Raw genomic sequence first — 15,544 nt, forward strand, 5'->3', positions numbered from 1 at the left:
TTTTAAGCTCTTCTAGACATTCTGATTCTCAAATGTATTGTTGGAAGTCCTTGTAAAAATCCCTGCAAGTGATTGCATTTAAATATATAGAAAACTTATCAAGTACGTTCCAACTACAATACCTATTAAATGTATTTGGTAAGCTCTGAGTCATAGCCTTTGTCATTGCAAAATCTTGATTAGTGATAATCATCTTTGGGTTGTTTGTAGGCATGCTCTTCTTTAATAGCTCAAATAACTAAATAAATGATTCAGTCATTTCATCACTTAAGATTGCACATGCAAATATCATTATTTGACCATGATTGTTAACCCTAACCAAAAGTGCAAATATCATACCATACTAATTAGTGTTGTAAGTTATATCAAATACCATTACACCACCAAAATATCCATAAGCTCTTCTACAAACCGAATCAGCCCAAAAACAATGTTTCAATTTACAATCATCATCCACATCTTATTCAAAAAAGAATGATGGATCTCTTTCTTGCACTGTTGGAAAATATTCCTTCAATAGCTCTGCATTTTGTCCTCGCATCTCATTACGCAACTTAGCTTCATGGTTATAGATATGCTTCTTCATACACCCAGTATTCTCTATACCTCCAGCTTCAAATTCAAAAATACGTATTTGTTGGTAAGTTGGCACGTTTGCTGCTGAAAACTTCTGGGTTAGTGATTTTTTGGCTTCAGACATATTACAATGTAACCTCAATAAATGCACTTTTCAACGGGTTGACAATGAATGACTATATTCTTCAACAAATACACTAACGACATATTTCCCCATGTTTTACCTAACCGCTGAATGTTTTGCCTTACAATTTTACTTGTTATCCCCCGACTTCTTTTTTTCTTATCATCCTTTTTATAAGATACTCCTTTTTTATAACACATAAATTCTTTCATTATAACTTCATTGGCATCTTTACGTCTGTTATTGCAATTGCTACAAACACCAAACCCTGCCTCTTTTGAATATTTAATGTAAAACTCATGTGCCTTATCTATCGATTGAAACTCTTGTCTAACCTTTGGTTTGCAATTTTCCAAAACCTGGGAAATGTAAACATCATCAATGGAATTTGAACATGACAGTAGGGATATTTCTACAATTCTTAGATGATGATTATTTGCTTCTAACTGTAAATCATTCATGTTGCCATCGAAGATAATAAAATCAACATATGAGCATTATAAATTTCTATATAATGCATTTCAATCCACTTCAAAATCACAATTAATGATTACTTATAATATATAGAAGATGCTATTAATCATTTGTCAGAAAGCATAGAATACCAAATTGCAAAGTTATAAGAATCACAGCCAAATTTCTGCTGCAACTAATTTTTATGTTCTTACGTCACCATGTTAACACTGTAGCGAAATATATACATCCACGGAATCAATCTTGTGTTATATACAGCCACTGCATCAATTAAGTATTGTTATCTTTATATCTATTGTCACACTTATTCATATTGTCAAACTCACAACACTTGGTCATATACTGAAAAAAATAAAAATTTAAATAAATCCAGCTCACAACAAAGGGATGGAAGCAATAAAAATTATAAGATGCATAATAAAAACATGTATAAAAAAGGGGTGAAACCTTTACTTCTTGGAATTGGAGCTTCCTCTTCTCCTCTTTCAATGTTTCTTTTTTTTTTTTAATATGAACAAAATAGCACGTTCATTAATACACATTATGATAATATAAAATTTTTATCTTAAAATCTAACCTGATTGTTTTATCTTCAAAATTAATACACATTGTAAGTAAAGTTTCAAAGTAAGATGTGATGCCAACTTTTCCTGAATGGTGTACAGTGCAGATTGATTATGCTATGAAGCTTTTCTGAAAATACAATCTTTTGTTGCTTAATGTTGTTGATTACAATACAAAGAACGAAAAAAAAAAAAATCAATGGCTCACAAATACTAATCTTTAATCCAAGCTGTAAATAGATTTGGGATTGTTAATGAGAAGGCCTGGGTAGTGGAAACCCCTAAGTATGGTACTCATGGCAGTGGTTTGCCACTTACGACAATGACTCTTTCTAGTTTTGAACGATGACTGGTTGGGCTGGATTTGAGATTTTTTAAATGGTGAAGTCAGTCCTCACGTTGGGCTGGAATGATGGTGTTAGCGGGAGATGGTGGATTTGGGAAATTTGAAATCGTCTGTGCGAAATAGTAGTGCAAGTAGGAAGGAAATGAATAGCGGAAAGGTTAAAGGAATGTTTTTTGTCATGCAAATTTTTTTTCCATGTGTGACAAGGAAGAATTTGAGCTGCTCAACTAATAAGATGGAATCCAATGGTTGGCCATTTTCCTATGTTTTGGACCACACCATATTAGTCAGGTCCGACTTGACCATAGAAGGACCTATATATATATTGTTGGCTTAAAAAATATAGGAAAATACTAGCAAGTTTTAAATATATTATTTAAAAACACATAATATTTTAAAATATAAAATAAGAAGGTAATTAAATGGGGCAATTAAGAAAATTCCTACTCCGCCTTAACTCCCTATTAAGTGGGGAATGAGGATGGGAAATCCTTGTGGGGTGGAAATCAGGGACGGCTACCCCCAACCCTCTCTCATATTGTCCCTTTGTCATCTTTAGACCAGTGGATCTTATTGGCCAATTATAAATAAAGAAAAAATTTATTTAGATTCCCTCACTTTTGTCCTAATTACCATTAAATTTTATATTTTTGTAAAATCATTATTTAAACCTTATTTGCTAATAATTGATGGCTATAGTTGTATTTGTACATATTATTCAATCATAAAAAATTGATTCTTAACCATTTTTTTTCGCTTTACATGTAAAAATTAATTGAAAAAAACTGAAAAATAGATTCATTTTTATATATGTGGAAAATTAAAGAGAGATTTAATGATAATTTTTCAAAATTGTTGGATCTATGTATAATTATTTATAAAATTGATAACGTCTAAATAGAATTTGCCTTTATAAATGATTAGGGAAGAATTTCATTGGATATTAGACACAAAACAAGAAAAAGAATATATATATATATATATGTGTGTGTGTGTGTGTGTGTGTATGTGTGGAGCAAAGCTCCTATCCAAGATTTTTGGATTCTAATGAAATCTAAAACTTTAATCTTAATCATTGAATTTATCAAAGATTAAATTTGGAATTAAAATGTCATGTGACTTATATTTTTCCTTCTCTCACTCCACCTCAAACCGTCTTAACCACTTCGTCTTCCTCATGGCTTCTAGTAGTAAGGGGTGGGCTCGGTTCGGATTGGTTCGGTTTTGTGGACTTTTTAAAACCGAACCGACTAATTTGGTTTGAGTTGGATACAAAACTGAACCGAACCGACTGTCACATTCAACCCGAACCAAACCGAACCGACGATCATTGTTCGGTTTGGGTTGGGTTCACGGTTTGGGCCGGTTTGGGCTTTATGATGGGCTTCGGCCCAATTTTTTTTATTTTTGGTTTAGGCCGGTTTGGGCCTCATGATGAGCTTCAACCCAAATTTTTTTATTTTTGGTTTGGGCCAGTTTGGACCTCATGATGGGTTTCGGCCCAAATTTTTTTATTTTTACTATTTTGAGATATGAATTTTGATACATTGAGCCAAAATTGTTTAAAATATTTTTTAGGCCTTTTTAATTATCAATCTTTAATTATATTATTATTCATGCATTATATTTTAAATTAAACATCTTTTTCAAACTATTATCTAACTTAAATAATTTTAACATACATTCACCTAAGTAAAAATACTAAATAAACTAACTATTAAGCATCAAACATGTGAAATAATACAACATAAAACTATACAACTACAATACAAGTTTATAGCTATCACCTAATTATACAAATACATCATACAACAACAAATAAATTCTCCAACAAGTTTACAACCAATATTAGTTATAAAATAGAATACAACCATATTTGATATTTTAAACTTCAAAATTAACTTAGAATTTAATAAACTAACAATACATAAAAATAAAAATTATTTTAAATAGTCTTCTTCCACACACTTCATTCCACGAGCAACCACCATCAACCACAATCCCATTATCACAATATGCCATGCAAAGCCATATTCCATTCATCCTTCAACAAGCATTAAAATTACACATTAAATATTAAATGTAACTAGCAATCAATAAACTTAAGTGCAATTTAGTATATTACTAAAATAGTATCTAATTTAAAAAATAATTGGAATTAACAACAAACTTACCAAGCAATCATAGATCAATTAGATGGAGGTAGATTTTGTTTTGTAACACAAGATGCTCCTAAACAAATTAAAATATAATATTAAATTAATCAATAAATACTAAAAAGACGTTGTAAATATTACTAAAAAAAATTAAAAAGCTCTAAAAAACATGATAAAAATAAAATTACAAATAATTAAAAAAAATCGTACCTGATTCAATAGAATCATTATATGTAACATCCTCAATTGGTACTTCAACTCTATAATCATATCTCATAGGATTTGATTTCAACCAATTTTGTGAACAAATCAAAGCCTCCACCATTTTTGGACCCAATGAACTGCGAAATGCATCAAGAATACGTATTCCGGTACTAAATGCAGATTCAGATGCTACTGTAGAAACTGGAATGACATATACATCTCTTGCAATTTGAGATAAAATTCGATATTTTGTGCAATTATTTTTCCACCAAGCCAAAATATCAAATTTCTCACTCTCCACATCCTCACATGGATCAAACAAAAATTTATCAACCTCATTTTTTATTTCCAATACATTTTTCTCCATTTTTCTTTTTTTAAATTGTGATTCTTTCAAACGCCGACGATCATCTATACTTCCATCATCCATTGAATCCACCATCATCCCACTTTGTTGTGCTTGTATTGATTGATTATCATTAGGATTAGACACTTTAGAACTCTCATCCATAGAATCAACTTCTTTATAAAAGTCATAAAGATTATATAAAGTATCTTTCACATCCTTAGTCAAAGATTTAACCATACTACTTTCATAAGCATCCTCAAAAAGATATGATACATATTCTAGCTTATATCGTGGATCAAGCACAACGGCAATAAGTAACAACTTGTTGACATTTCCAAGTAAACCCCAATATTTCTCGAACTTTGTCAATATTTTCTTTGCCATATCGGCCATCAAATGGTTTTGACTATTACTTCATTCAACAAGTGCATTATACATCAAACTCAATTCATGAAAACATATATTAGAAGTAACAGTAAAAAATGCACTAAATTTTAAGGTAATCTCATAAAAAGTAGCAAGAAATTTCACAAAAACCCTTGCACTATCCCAGTCTTTACTTTGAGGTGGCCCAGCTCTCTTCCTTCCAACTTCATCCTCCTCAAAATATCCAAGAAAAAACCATCATCATCTACCATCCTATCAAAAGCTTTTTGATACTTCAAAGCCGAATTCAACATCAAATAGGTAGAATTCCACCTAGTAGACACATCCAAAACCACGGTTTCTCTAAATTCCATCTTCTCCTTTTCTACACATTCTTTAAATTTGGTTAACCTTGAAGGCGATGATCGAACATATCTAATAGCATTACGAATTCCAGCAATACTATCATGAATTTCCCTTAATCCAAATGTCACAATCAAATTTACAATATGTGCAGCACAACGAACATGCAAAAACTCACCATCCAAAACATTTTCTTTCCAATAATCTAATCTTTTTTTCACAAAATTAATAGCCACATCATTTGAAGAAGCATTATCAACCGTTATTGTGAAAACCCTTTTAATACCCCATTCAATTAAACAATTTTCTATAACCTTACCAATTGTCTCACCCTTGTGATTTTGGACAATACAAAAATTTATAATTCTCTTATGCAACTTCCAATCATCATCAATGAAATGAGCGGTAAGAGTCATATAATTGTTATTTTGAATGGAAGTCCATGTATCCGTCATAAGACAAACCCTTTGCTTCCTCAATGAAAACACACTTTTCAAAATTTTTTTCTCATCTAAGTACAATTGAAACACATCTCTAGAAATTGTTCTACGAGATGGAGGTTCATACTTAGGGTTCAAAGTATTACAAAACTTTCTAAACCCTTCCCCTTCAACATGGCTAAATGGCAACTCGTCTATGATGATCATTTGAGCACATGCAAGCCTACATGCCTCTTTACTAAATGTTGTACTTGTACACACCAAATTACTACTACTACTATCGAAAGAAAGAACTTGTTGGCTTTTTTCCACTGTCCTATTAGGGTATTTCTTGCATTGGTTCATCAAATGATTCCGTAACGTACTAGTTCCACACCTCTTAGTATCACATGCATAATCTACCCCACAATATTTACATTTGCATCTAGGATTACTTGGATCACTATCTGGAATTTTTTCAAAATGTTCCCAAACCCAAGATGGAGCCCTAGAAGGTTTTCTCTTTTGTGTCTTATAAGATTTATCCGATTTTGAAGGTTGAGACTCAGCTTTCTCTGATTCATTTAGATATTCTTCCAATTCATTAATATCATACAAATCATTGTGGTACTCATCCATCTATAACCTATTAAAAACAAAAAAATATATTGAAAAACATATAAAAAGAAACAAGAAAACAAAAAGTATAATAAGATTTCATGCACATCCATGTGAAAAGAATTAGTTTTAATTAATTTACTACATTAAGGTGCTTGCTGTTTTTTTTTTTTTTTTTTTTTTTTTTTGGTTATCGGTTTACTCAAAAAAAGAAAAAAAAATCTGTTGACACATTAGAATCAAATCCTATCGGAAAAAATAGAAAAAAATGAAAAATAAATTTAGGATCAGTTTTAAAAGATTTAGGAGTAAAGTCCATATTAAAGGGAAGAAAAATGTGAAGGGTTTTTAGATGCATATCCGATGACACATTTAATGGCTTGATGTTTTGATGTTGTGGATGCAATCAATATGAGATTCACACATTGTTCATAATAACTTCATAGCAATCAAATAACACAAATTTCACTTCACAATCTCCAAACTTCACAGCAAACAATTTCACAGCCTAAGCTTCACTACACTTTCCAAAACTAATTTTCACCTTCCCACTTCTAATGAACTTCAAATTTCACAAATTGATGCAAAAATAATGAGAAAAAAGTCTAATAACTTTCCTCCAAATTTCTCAACCAAAATCAAACGAAGCTTGGAATCCTATCCTTCTTGTTCCTCTCAGGATGCTTTCTAGTTGAGGCCAACAGTGAGTAGCTCAGTTAGCTAACAAACCAACCTATGTTGTAAATCTGGATAATTATACAAATAATTAAAATCTAAAATGAATTCATATGAAATTAAAGGAGAAAGTTCTCACAATGCATAGATATATATATATATATATATATATATATATATATATATTTAATCTTTCCTCATATCAAATTAGTTAATTACCAATGAATGTAATCAAAGAGCAAAAATCAAAATTTAAATGACAGCCATTTTCTTATTTAGAACCCAAGTAAGGAAGAAAAACAACAAATGAAGTTGTTCCTCTGTGCAAAAAACATGTGCAAACCATTTTATATCTGAATTTCCCTTACATATTTACTTTAAAAGAAAGAAATATAAAACTTTTTATGTCTTTTCTTTCCCTACTAAGTAGAAAACAGCATATATATACATATAATCTAAACAAATGTTTAATGATTTGTTGAACTGTATAGACATCCACGGATTGATTGTGTAGGCAGGTGTCGTATAATCATTTTGCCCAAAATTGAAATTGAAATGATACATAAGACTCATTAATCGAACAGTGCTCATACAGGTTAACAGAAAATCAGCTAGAAAGTATGCCAATTTAATTGATTTGCGAGACATTAATACAAAATTTATGCACTAGATGCTATGGTTTATATTAGGCTAACAAATAATTGCACTCGAAATGCATTGCAATAGGAAAACTTTCGGAAAGGGCATCGAATGCAGAACAACAACTGCATGATGCCCATAAGTTGAGGAAACAAAGTTCTACATGGAAGTCCAATATCTTAAGGTTAAAGAAACATAATATGCTTAATCTAAGAAATCAAATCACCCCAGACTAGACTAAGGCACAAGAAAAACAAATATTTGGTAATTGTATGACTGGGAAAGAATCAGGGGCATGATAAACTAATGATAGAAAGTGATTAATAAGGAATTCAAACACAGCAAAACTTGGTAACATCCTATAATTTGTCTAAATTGTGGTTTTAAGAAAAAAAAATAATAACAAATTAAAGGAGAAAGTCTTATTGCCTACTTTACAAACTGAAAAAAAATTTGATTGGTTCGGATATGCTACACAAAAAGAAATAAAATTAGGGGTTTTTAGAGAGAGAGAGAGAGAGAGAGAAACTCACAGTGATGTTAAGAAACTACCATTGAAGCTCGAATGGTATCCTTCTCTTCAAATACCACTGGCTAGATCTGTGAGAAAGAGAGAGAAACAAATGAGAAAAAAAAGCATGAAAACAAAACCCTAACAGAGAAGCTGAACCCTAATCTGTCCGATTAGTTGTCGATGCCCGACGGTGCCACACCATACACAGAGAGAGAGAGAGAGAGAGAGAGAGAGAGAGAGAAGCAATAATACAATCTGAGAAATGACTAACCTTAGAAAAGTTCCTGGAGAGGTGGAAAGAGACGAGAGACGAAGGCAGACTGGTAGAGAGCAAGAGATTTCCTTTTTAATTTTCAAGCATCAAATTCCTGGAGAGGTGGAAAGAGACGAGAGACGAAGGCAGACTGGCAGAGAATAAGAGATTTCCTGAAGGCAGACTGGCAGAGAGCAGATTTCCTTTTTAATTTTCAAGCATCAAATTCCTGGAGAGGTGGAAAGAGACGAGAGACGATTGGTATGGGTCGGTTTGGTTTGGGTTGGGTAAATTTTCTACCCACCCGTAACCCAAACCGAAAACCACGGATCCAATGAATCTGTAACCGAACCGACCTGATTAAGACTTAAAAACCAACCCAAACCGACCCAAATAGTTCGATTCGGACGGGTTGGTTGGTCCTAGTCGGGTTTTGCCCAGTCTTACATAGTAAAGCCAATGCTTTTTGGAAAAAAAAAAAAAATCGGCTTTTGGTGCGGTTTGCACCATAAAGTACTCCCATATGCCAGTATATATATATATATATATATATATGGCCGTATAGATCTTTAAAAAAATCTTCTTCTTCTTTTTTTTTCCTTTTTTTGGGTGGAACCTTTTTTATTTTTTTTTGGATGAATTTTTTTTTTTAAATTTTTGGGTTAAATAATAAATGATGCTCATAATATATTTGATATTTATCATAAGATGTTCACTATAGCAAAAATTTTTGAACGAGTAACTTTTACAAAAAGATATTTAGATGAAACAAATCAAGTAAATACTTTAGTGTCTTAGGGAAGTAAATAGTAAATATTTAATAAAATTCTTTATTATTAAGAATTAGTTGTTTGTCCCTGCAAAATATACTATTGATAAAAATTATTATTTTCTTATACAATGATTTTGAGTTTATAATTTTCATTTTCAATAGAAAAAAAAATATCCATTCATCATTTATTAGCCATGAAATATATATTTAAAAAAGAATTATTAATTTTTTCCTTCCTCACTTACCATTACCAAACAACGTAATAGACATATACCCTTTAAAATCTTCATCCCTATACACCATCTCCATCACTCATGTCCAAATACACAGCGCCAAAGGTACTTTTTTTTTTTTTTTTTTTTGGTGGTAATGAACCAATAAAGGTGTTATAGTGGAATGGTCCATGATACACATTCTACTATTTTTTTTCTTTTTTCTTTTTTTTTTTTCTGTTGTTATGTGACGAGATGAGTTGTATCATAAATTTAACAAAACAGTTGTTCTCGTCAATGACAAAATTCAATATGAAAGGTCTATATTTATGCCTATATTGAATTTTGGATTTAGAATTATACTTTCAATGGTTCAACTATTGGCTAAGTCTATGAATATTACATACATGATGGTTAATGCCACCTAATATATAATCATTTTTCTGGGTGTTTGTTTTGATATCTTCATGGAGTGGGGCGGCTTCACTCTTAGATTCCAAAGAAAATGTGCATCCAGATCAAGTTGCAGAAACTCTTATGTATACTTTGCACTCAAATGGCAAGCCACCGAAGCGATTACATATTTTGATTCCGCCATCATGAATCTCATATTGTAGGCTTTCATTTTCCACTGAACCCCATTGTCCCTCTGTTAGTGTCCTTCACGACAAAAACGGTTCCACAAAGTCAGCACTAAAAGGACAAATTACATTTAAAATTTAAAAAATAATTATTATTTTTCAATATAAATAAATAATAATTTTGAATTCAACTCCAAATAAATAAATATAGCATATAAATACTTCCATGTAAACAGTGTTTATCAGTGTTTATTTGATTATTATGACATGGTCCGTATAAAGATTGTATATAGATAATTTTTATTTTATCTCTTTCCCTCTATAGCCAAAAAAATAAATAAATAAATAAAATTCAATATCAAATATAGCATGGACCTAGCTGTCCGTACAATCACATAAGTAATAGAGCAATATTATAGGTATTAAATATTTTTATCAAAATTTTGATAATCAATTATTTGATAGTTTTTTAATGATGTTAAATTAATATTACTTTATATATATATATATATATATATATGAGAGAATTGAACTATTTAAAATATATCAAATCATGGATATCAAAATTTTAATAAAAAGATTTGATCATTTTAAATTTATTCTAATTAGTAATTATAAAATTATTGCTATTTCCAAACCATTTTGACCAGGATCATGCTTGAGGTTCCCATTATTTTCCCCAAAGTTTGTGTACTATATATATATATTTTTTTTCCGTAATCAGTATCTGTAGTGAATAAAACAAGCATTCTCTTTTTCTTTTTTCCCTCAAAGTTTGTATCTTTTATTTTTATTTATTTTTTCCTCACTCAGTATTTATAGTGAAGAAAATAAAGCAATCATATACTTTTTGTTTGTTTTTTACTCAAATAGTAAACTTTCTTACGTATACAGGGGTCACTAATAGTTTTCAACCTTGTTCATTTTTTAATTTTTGAAGAAAAAAAAAAAACAAAAAGTAAGAATAGTCAACTAAAAAAGTAAGTATTAATGGAGATTGAACCCACCAATAAAAAATAATCAGATTTTCACAAGACGCGTCCAATTTTTCTCCAATCATATATAACTAGTCTAAAGGCAAATACAAAAAGCAAGATTAAAATATTCCATTGCACATACAAAAACTCCCATTTTGTCTGAATCATATATATTGTTTTAAATTTAAATTCTTTATAGACAACCAGTTTTAAATTTGCTCCAAAGACAAGATTCTTGGCAGTCTAGAGAGTAAGAACTAAAAAGAGAAGTTGTAAAGATCAAGATTCATTACATTCAGTCTAACAAAAGCAAATAAATTAGAGATGGGTTTGATTCCTGAAAGCTGAGAGTCACCCTTAAATTTGGTATATTTGGTCAAACAGGCTTTTTGGACATCCTTGCAAAGTCGCTTTCTTCAATTTTCAAAATTTTCCTTTTTCTTGAAGTTTGAATTGAATATGTTCATATAAATGACTAACCGGTCCTTAACCACGAGCCACGGCAGTTGACTTAGAACAAATGTTGTGGCCCTGCATTTGCGTGAGAGGTTCTCAGTTTTACCACCTACCCTTTTTTATTCTTTGTTAGACTCAGTCTTTACATAAAAAAACCTTCTGTTTATTGGTTTTGCATTTGCATTGTCTGGTTTTTTACCGCTAACTTAAAATGCTGTAACACGGCTAGAAGTTTGTCGTACAGTGGATCGAGGAAAAGGAATTCAAGGTCAAGAAAGATAAACAAAAGAGCAATTTTTTTTTTTCTTTATATTTTTCGTTCTTTTCTTGCAACAAAGAAAGAGAGGGAGAGACCAACTTGAGGGTGGTGTTGAATTAGACAGATTGGTTAAAAGCAAAGGAGTTGAAAAGCATTGATCTTTCTGTCTGTTTAGATTATAAGCATTATACGCGCTTATCCCCTACGAGAGTCTCCTCTGCTCTTTCTCTGACTGCTGCTGTTTCTTCCTATTGAATCCTGGAAAGAACAAAATCCATACCCTTCTCTTTGTCTGTGTTGGATTCAACAGGAAGAGCAAGAGAGAGATACATATGGGGATTTGCTGGGGTTCTCCAACTGAGAAAAATTCATCTCCAATTACTACTGGTCAACTCAGCTCAGGTAACCCATAATTTGGTTTTTTCATTTTTTTCATTTCATTTTTTAATAGTGTTCTTGTTTATTCGTCAAAGTCCATCCATTACCTCAATTTCTCTTCTGGGTTTTGTTGTCTTGGCAGATGTCTGTGATCAGTTTAATTCAGTTTCATATTATTCATGTCTACGCATTTTCTGTTCCACAATTGTCAATCTTGAATTTCATGCATTGTTATTGGAATTGTGTTGTTGACCTCTAATCAGATGACAGATGGGCGATACTGTTATGTTCAGAAAATTTTCTTCTTAGGAATTTCTTAGCTTTGTGATGAACTTGATTCTCATGAGGTTTACTGCACGAAGAATACCAAAAAACAATGTTATTGATTGTCACTTCTAATTTTGACTGTGCATCTATACAGGGATATCTCAGACCACCAGCAATACCACATCTTCAGGGGAAAGTAATATCTCTAGGAATAGTCGGTTCTCGGTGTCCAGCGGCGATGAGAATTATCCAAATGGGCAGATCTTACCCACCCCAAACTTGAGGGTTTTCTCTTTTGCAGAATTGAAGGCTGCAACCAAAAACTTTAGAGCTGATACAGTGCTTGGTGAAGGAGGATTTGGAAAAGTCTACAAAGGATGGCTTGATGAGAAATATCCAACAAAGAGCGGAAGTAGTACTGTGATTGCAGTCAAAAAATTAAATTCTGAGAGCTTGCAAGGATTTGAGGAATGGCAGGTAATTCTACCGAATTTGACAGAGAATGATATAGTTAAATGATATTCCTTTGATCTCTTTCAAATACTTTCAGTTGCACGTCTTATGCCATAAGTTTGTACCTAAATTTCCTTTTTCTTTCATGGCTTCATAAATATGGTAAGTAAGAGTTTCATAATTCCATGTGAATTGTGATTTTATCTGTAATTGTGAAGCCCTGTTTATAGAAATGAATATTTGTTATGAAACTAAGCGTGAATTAGTTAACTATGTTTGGAACTTGGAATGCTACGATACTGAACTCGGTTTTTATTCCGAAGTGCAAAGATGTGGTTGGATCATGGGTTAGCCGTTGGCATCCAAACATGACTACTTTCAGGGCCATATGGAGTTTTGTAGATAATGGCAATCTTCTACAATGTGTAATGTTTCTAGATATCTGTTTTTTCATATTATGATTACACAATATTGTGATATTCAGTTCAATATGAAAAAAGTTAAGAGTTGCTTTTAGTTTTAAATCCTTTACTGTGTCTCTCTCTTTCGCTCTTCATGTACACAAACATCCTGTGGCTTTAGGAACTGCTTGCAAATTTCACCAAGTTTCAATATTATTTTCAGAGCTAGTCATTTTTATTTGCATGTTCTATGCTCATTTCATTATTCATTTTCTGTAGTCAGAGGTTAACTTCTTGGGGCGACTCTCTCATCCTAACCTTGTAAAGCTGTTGGGATACTCATGGGAGGATACTGAGCTGCTGCTTGTGTATGAGTTCATGCAAAAGGGCAGCTTGGAAAATCATCTATTTGGAAGTAAGAGCAGACAAGCATAATTGAGTTTTTACAATACCATCTATTGACAGATACTAGCATTTGCCTATGCACAGACTCATGCTTTTTCAAGTAAATTGAGTTCATTTTTCCGTTTTTTGCTACTGCAGGAGGTGCAGCTGTTCAACCACTTCCATGGGACATACGGCTTAAAATTGCAATTGGAGCCGCTCGAGGCCTGGCATTCTTACACACATCAGAGAAGCAAGTAATTTACCGGGATTTCAAAGCCTCAAATATACTACTTGATGGGGTAAATTTCTATTGCATTGAAAACTTTGAATGTTGTTTTTCGTCTTACCATATTTTTCACCAAGTGCCCCCTTGTCATCATGGTGAAAATAAAGGCTACAGATTTTATTGTTGAATAAATTATGTCTCATTCACAATATGAGATGGATGGGGTGTGGTCTTGTTAAGCAAGAGAATATAAATGCGATAGACTTGTTCTAACTTCTAATCATAATGCAGTCCTATACGGCCAAGCTTTCTGACTTTGGCTTGGCTAAATTGGGTCCTTCAGCTAGTCGGTCCCATGTGACAACACGGGTTATGGGAACATATGGTTATGCTGCTCCTGAATATGTTGCCACAGGTAAAATCCACATAATTTTTCAAACTCGTGCATTTTCAAAGGCCAACTGGCTGTCAAGCTCAAGCTTTTGATCTTGCTTTGATAAATTCTGATTGAACAGGGCATCTGTATGTAAAGAGTGATGTGTACGGGTTTGGTGTCGTATTGATAGAGATACTAACAGGGTTGCGGGCACTTGATACTAATCGGCCAAATGGCAAACATAATTTGGTAGACTGGATAAAACCATATTTATCAGATAAAAGAAAGTTGAAAAACATTATAGACTCCAGGTTGGAAGGAAGATATCCATCCAAAGCTGCGTTCAACTTAGCTAGTCTTTCTCTAAAATGTATTGAAGCTGAGCAAAAGCACAGGCCATCTATGAAAGATGTCGTGGAAACATTGGAATGGATTGAAACAGCTGCTGAAAGACCAAGGGAGCCTAGGAATCGTTCAACTAACCGTGAGGCTCATCGTCAGGGACAGCAACCTTTGCATCATCGTTCTCCACTTCATCCTAGGCAGGAGTACGGTGGTCGAGCACACCAATCCTCATCCTCCTCAAAAGTATACTCACAAAGAGTAAGGTCTCTTTGATACATCTGTTGTCTGCAAATGCAGGGTTTTGTGGTATGGCCGCTGTTGGTAAATCACTTTGCTCTTATGATCTCATATCAGATGGTTTCAATTACTACAATGTGTTTGGTGTCATTGTAGTTATCTTCTGTACTAAACATGTATTTTAGATGTGAAGCTGTAATTATTTCAGTAGGTCTATTGAACTGTGCTTAGCAAGCAGTTGGCAGACTCACTACTTTGTTTTTGTAGAGCAATTTATTATTGCATTATATCGCATTACCCTTTGACCAACCAAATCTATCATAAGGCAAATTCAAACTTTTATTCTGCTAGGTCTAGATGCCTTTTGCTATATGTAGAAGGTGGAAGGAGGATGAAGAAGAGGGGACTATTTTCGAAAATTTATGTTTCTGTGGCCTATGGGGCTTAAAGATTTGGTCCGCTCTTGGTAATGAGTAATGTTACATTTATTTACCAATGGACAATTGACCCTGTGGAACTAATTAATATTACAATAAAGAAAAGGAAAAACAAGATGGAAATTAAATTCTTATATGAAA

At 32.4% G+C, this 15,544-nt stretch overlaps 1 protein-coding gene across 1 annotated transcript; it reads left to right on the forward strand.

Moving 5' to 3' along the window:
• Positions 1-11,792: 11,792 nt before the first annotated feature.
• On the forward strand, positions 11,793-15,311 carry LOC107427219 (probable serine/threonine-protein kinase PIX13). Its single transcript, XM_048461732.2, has 6 exons — positions 11,793-12,298; positions 12,696-13,018; positions 13,675-13,810; positions 13,939-14,081; positions 14,300-14,423; positions 14,524-15,311. The coding sequence occupies exons 1-6, from the start codon at positions 12,229-12,231 to the stop codon at positions 15,000-15,002; spliced, it is 1,275 nt and encodes a 424-aa protein (XP_048317689.2). The 5' UTR covers positions 11,793-12,228; the 3' UTR covers positions 15,003-15,311.
• The last annotated feature ends 233 nt before the right edge of the window (positions 15,312-15,544 follow it).

Source organism: Ziziphus jujuba, chromosome 9 (assembly GCF_031755915.1).
Source record: "Ziziphus jujuba cultivar Dongzao chromosome 9, ASM3175591v1".
NCBI lineage: Eukaryota > Viridiplantae > Streptophyta > Magnoliopsida > Rosales > Rhamnaceae > Ziziphus > Ziziphus jujuba.

Coding starts and splice junctions, on each gene's coding strand:
- LOC107427219 (XM_048461732.2), top strand. CDS start 12,229: ATGGGGATTTGCTGGGGTTCTCCAACTGAGAAAAATTCATCTCCAATT. Junction 13,019..13,674: donor AAGGATTTGAGGAATGGCAG/GTAATTCTACCG, acceptor CATTTTCTGTAG/TCAGAGGTTAACTTCTTGGG. Junction 14,082..14,299: donor CAAATATACTACTTGATGGG/GTAAATTTCTAT, acceptor ATCATAATGCAG/TCCTATACGGCCAAGCTTTC.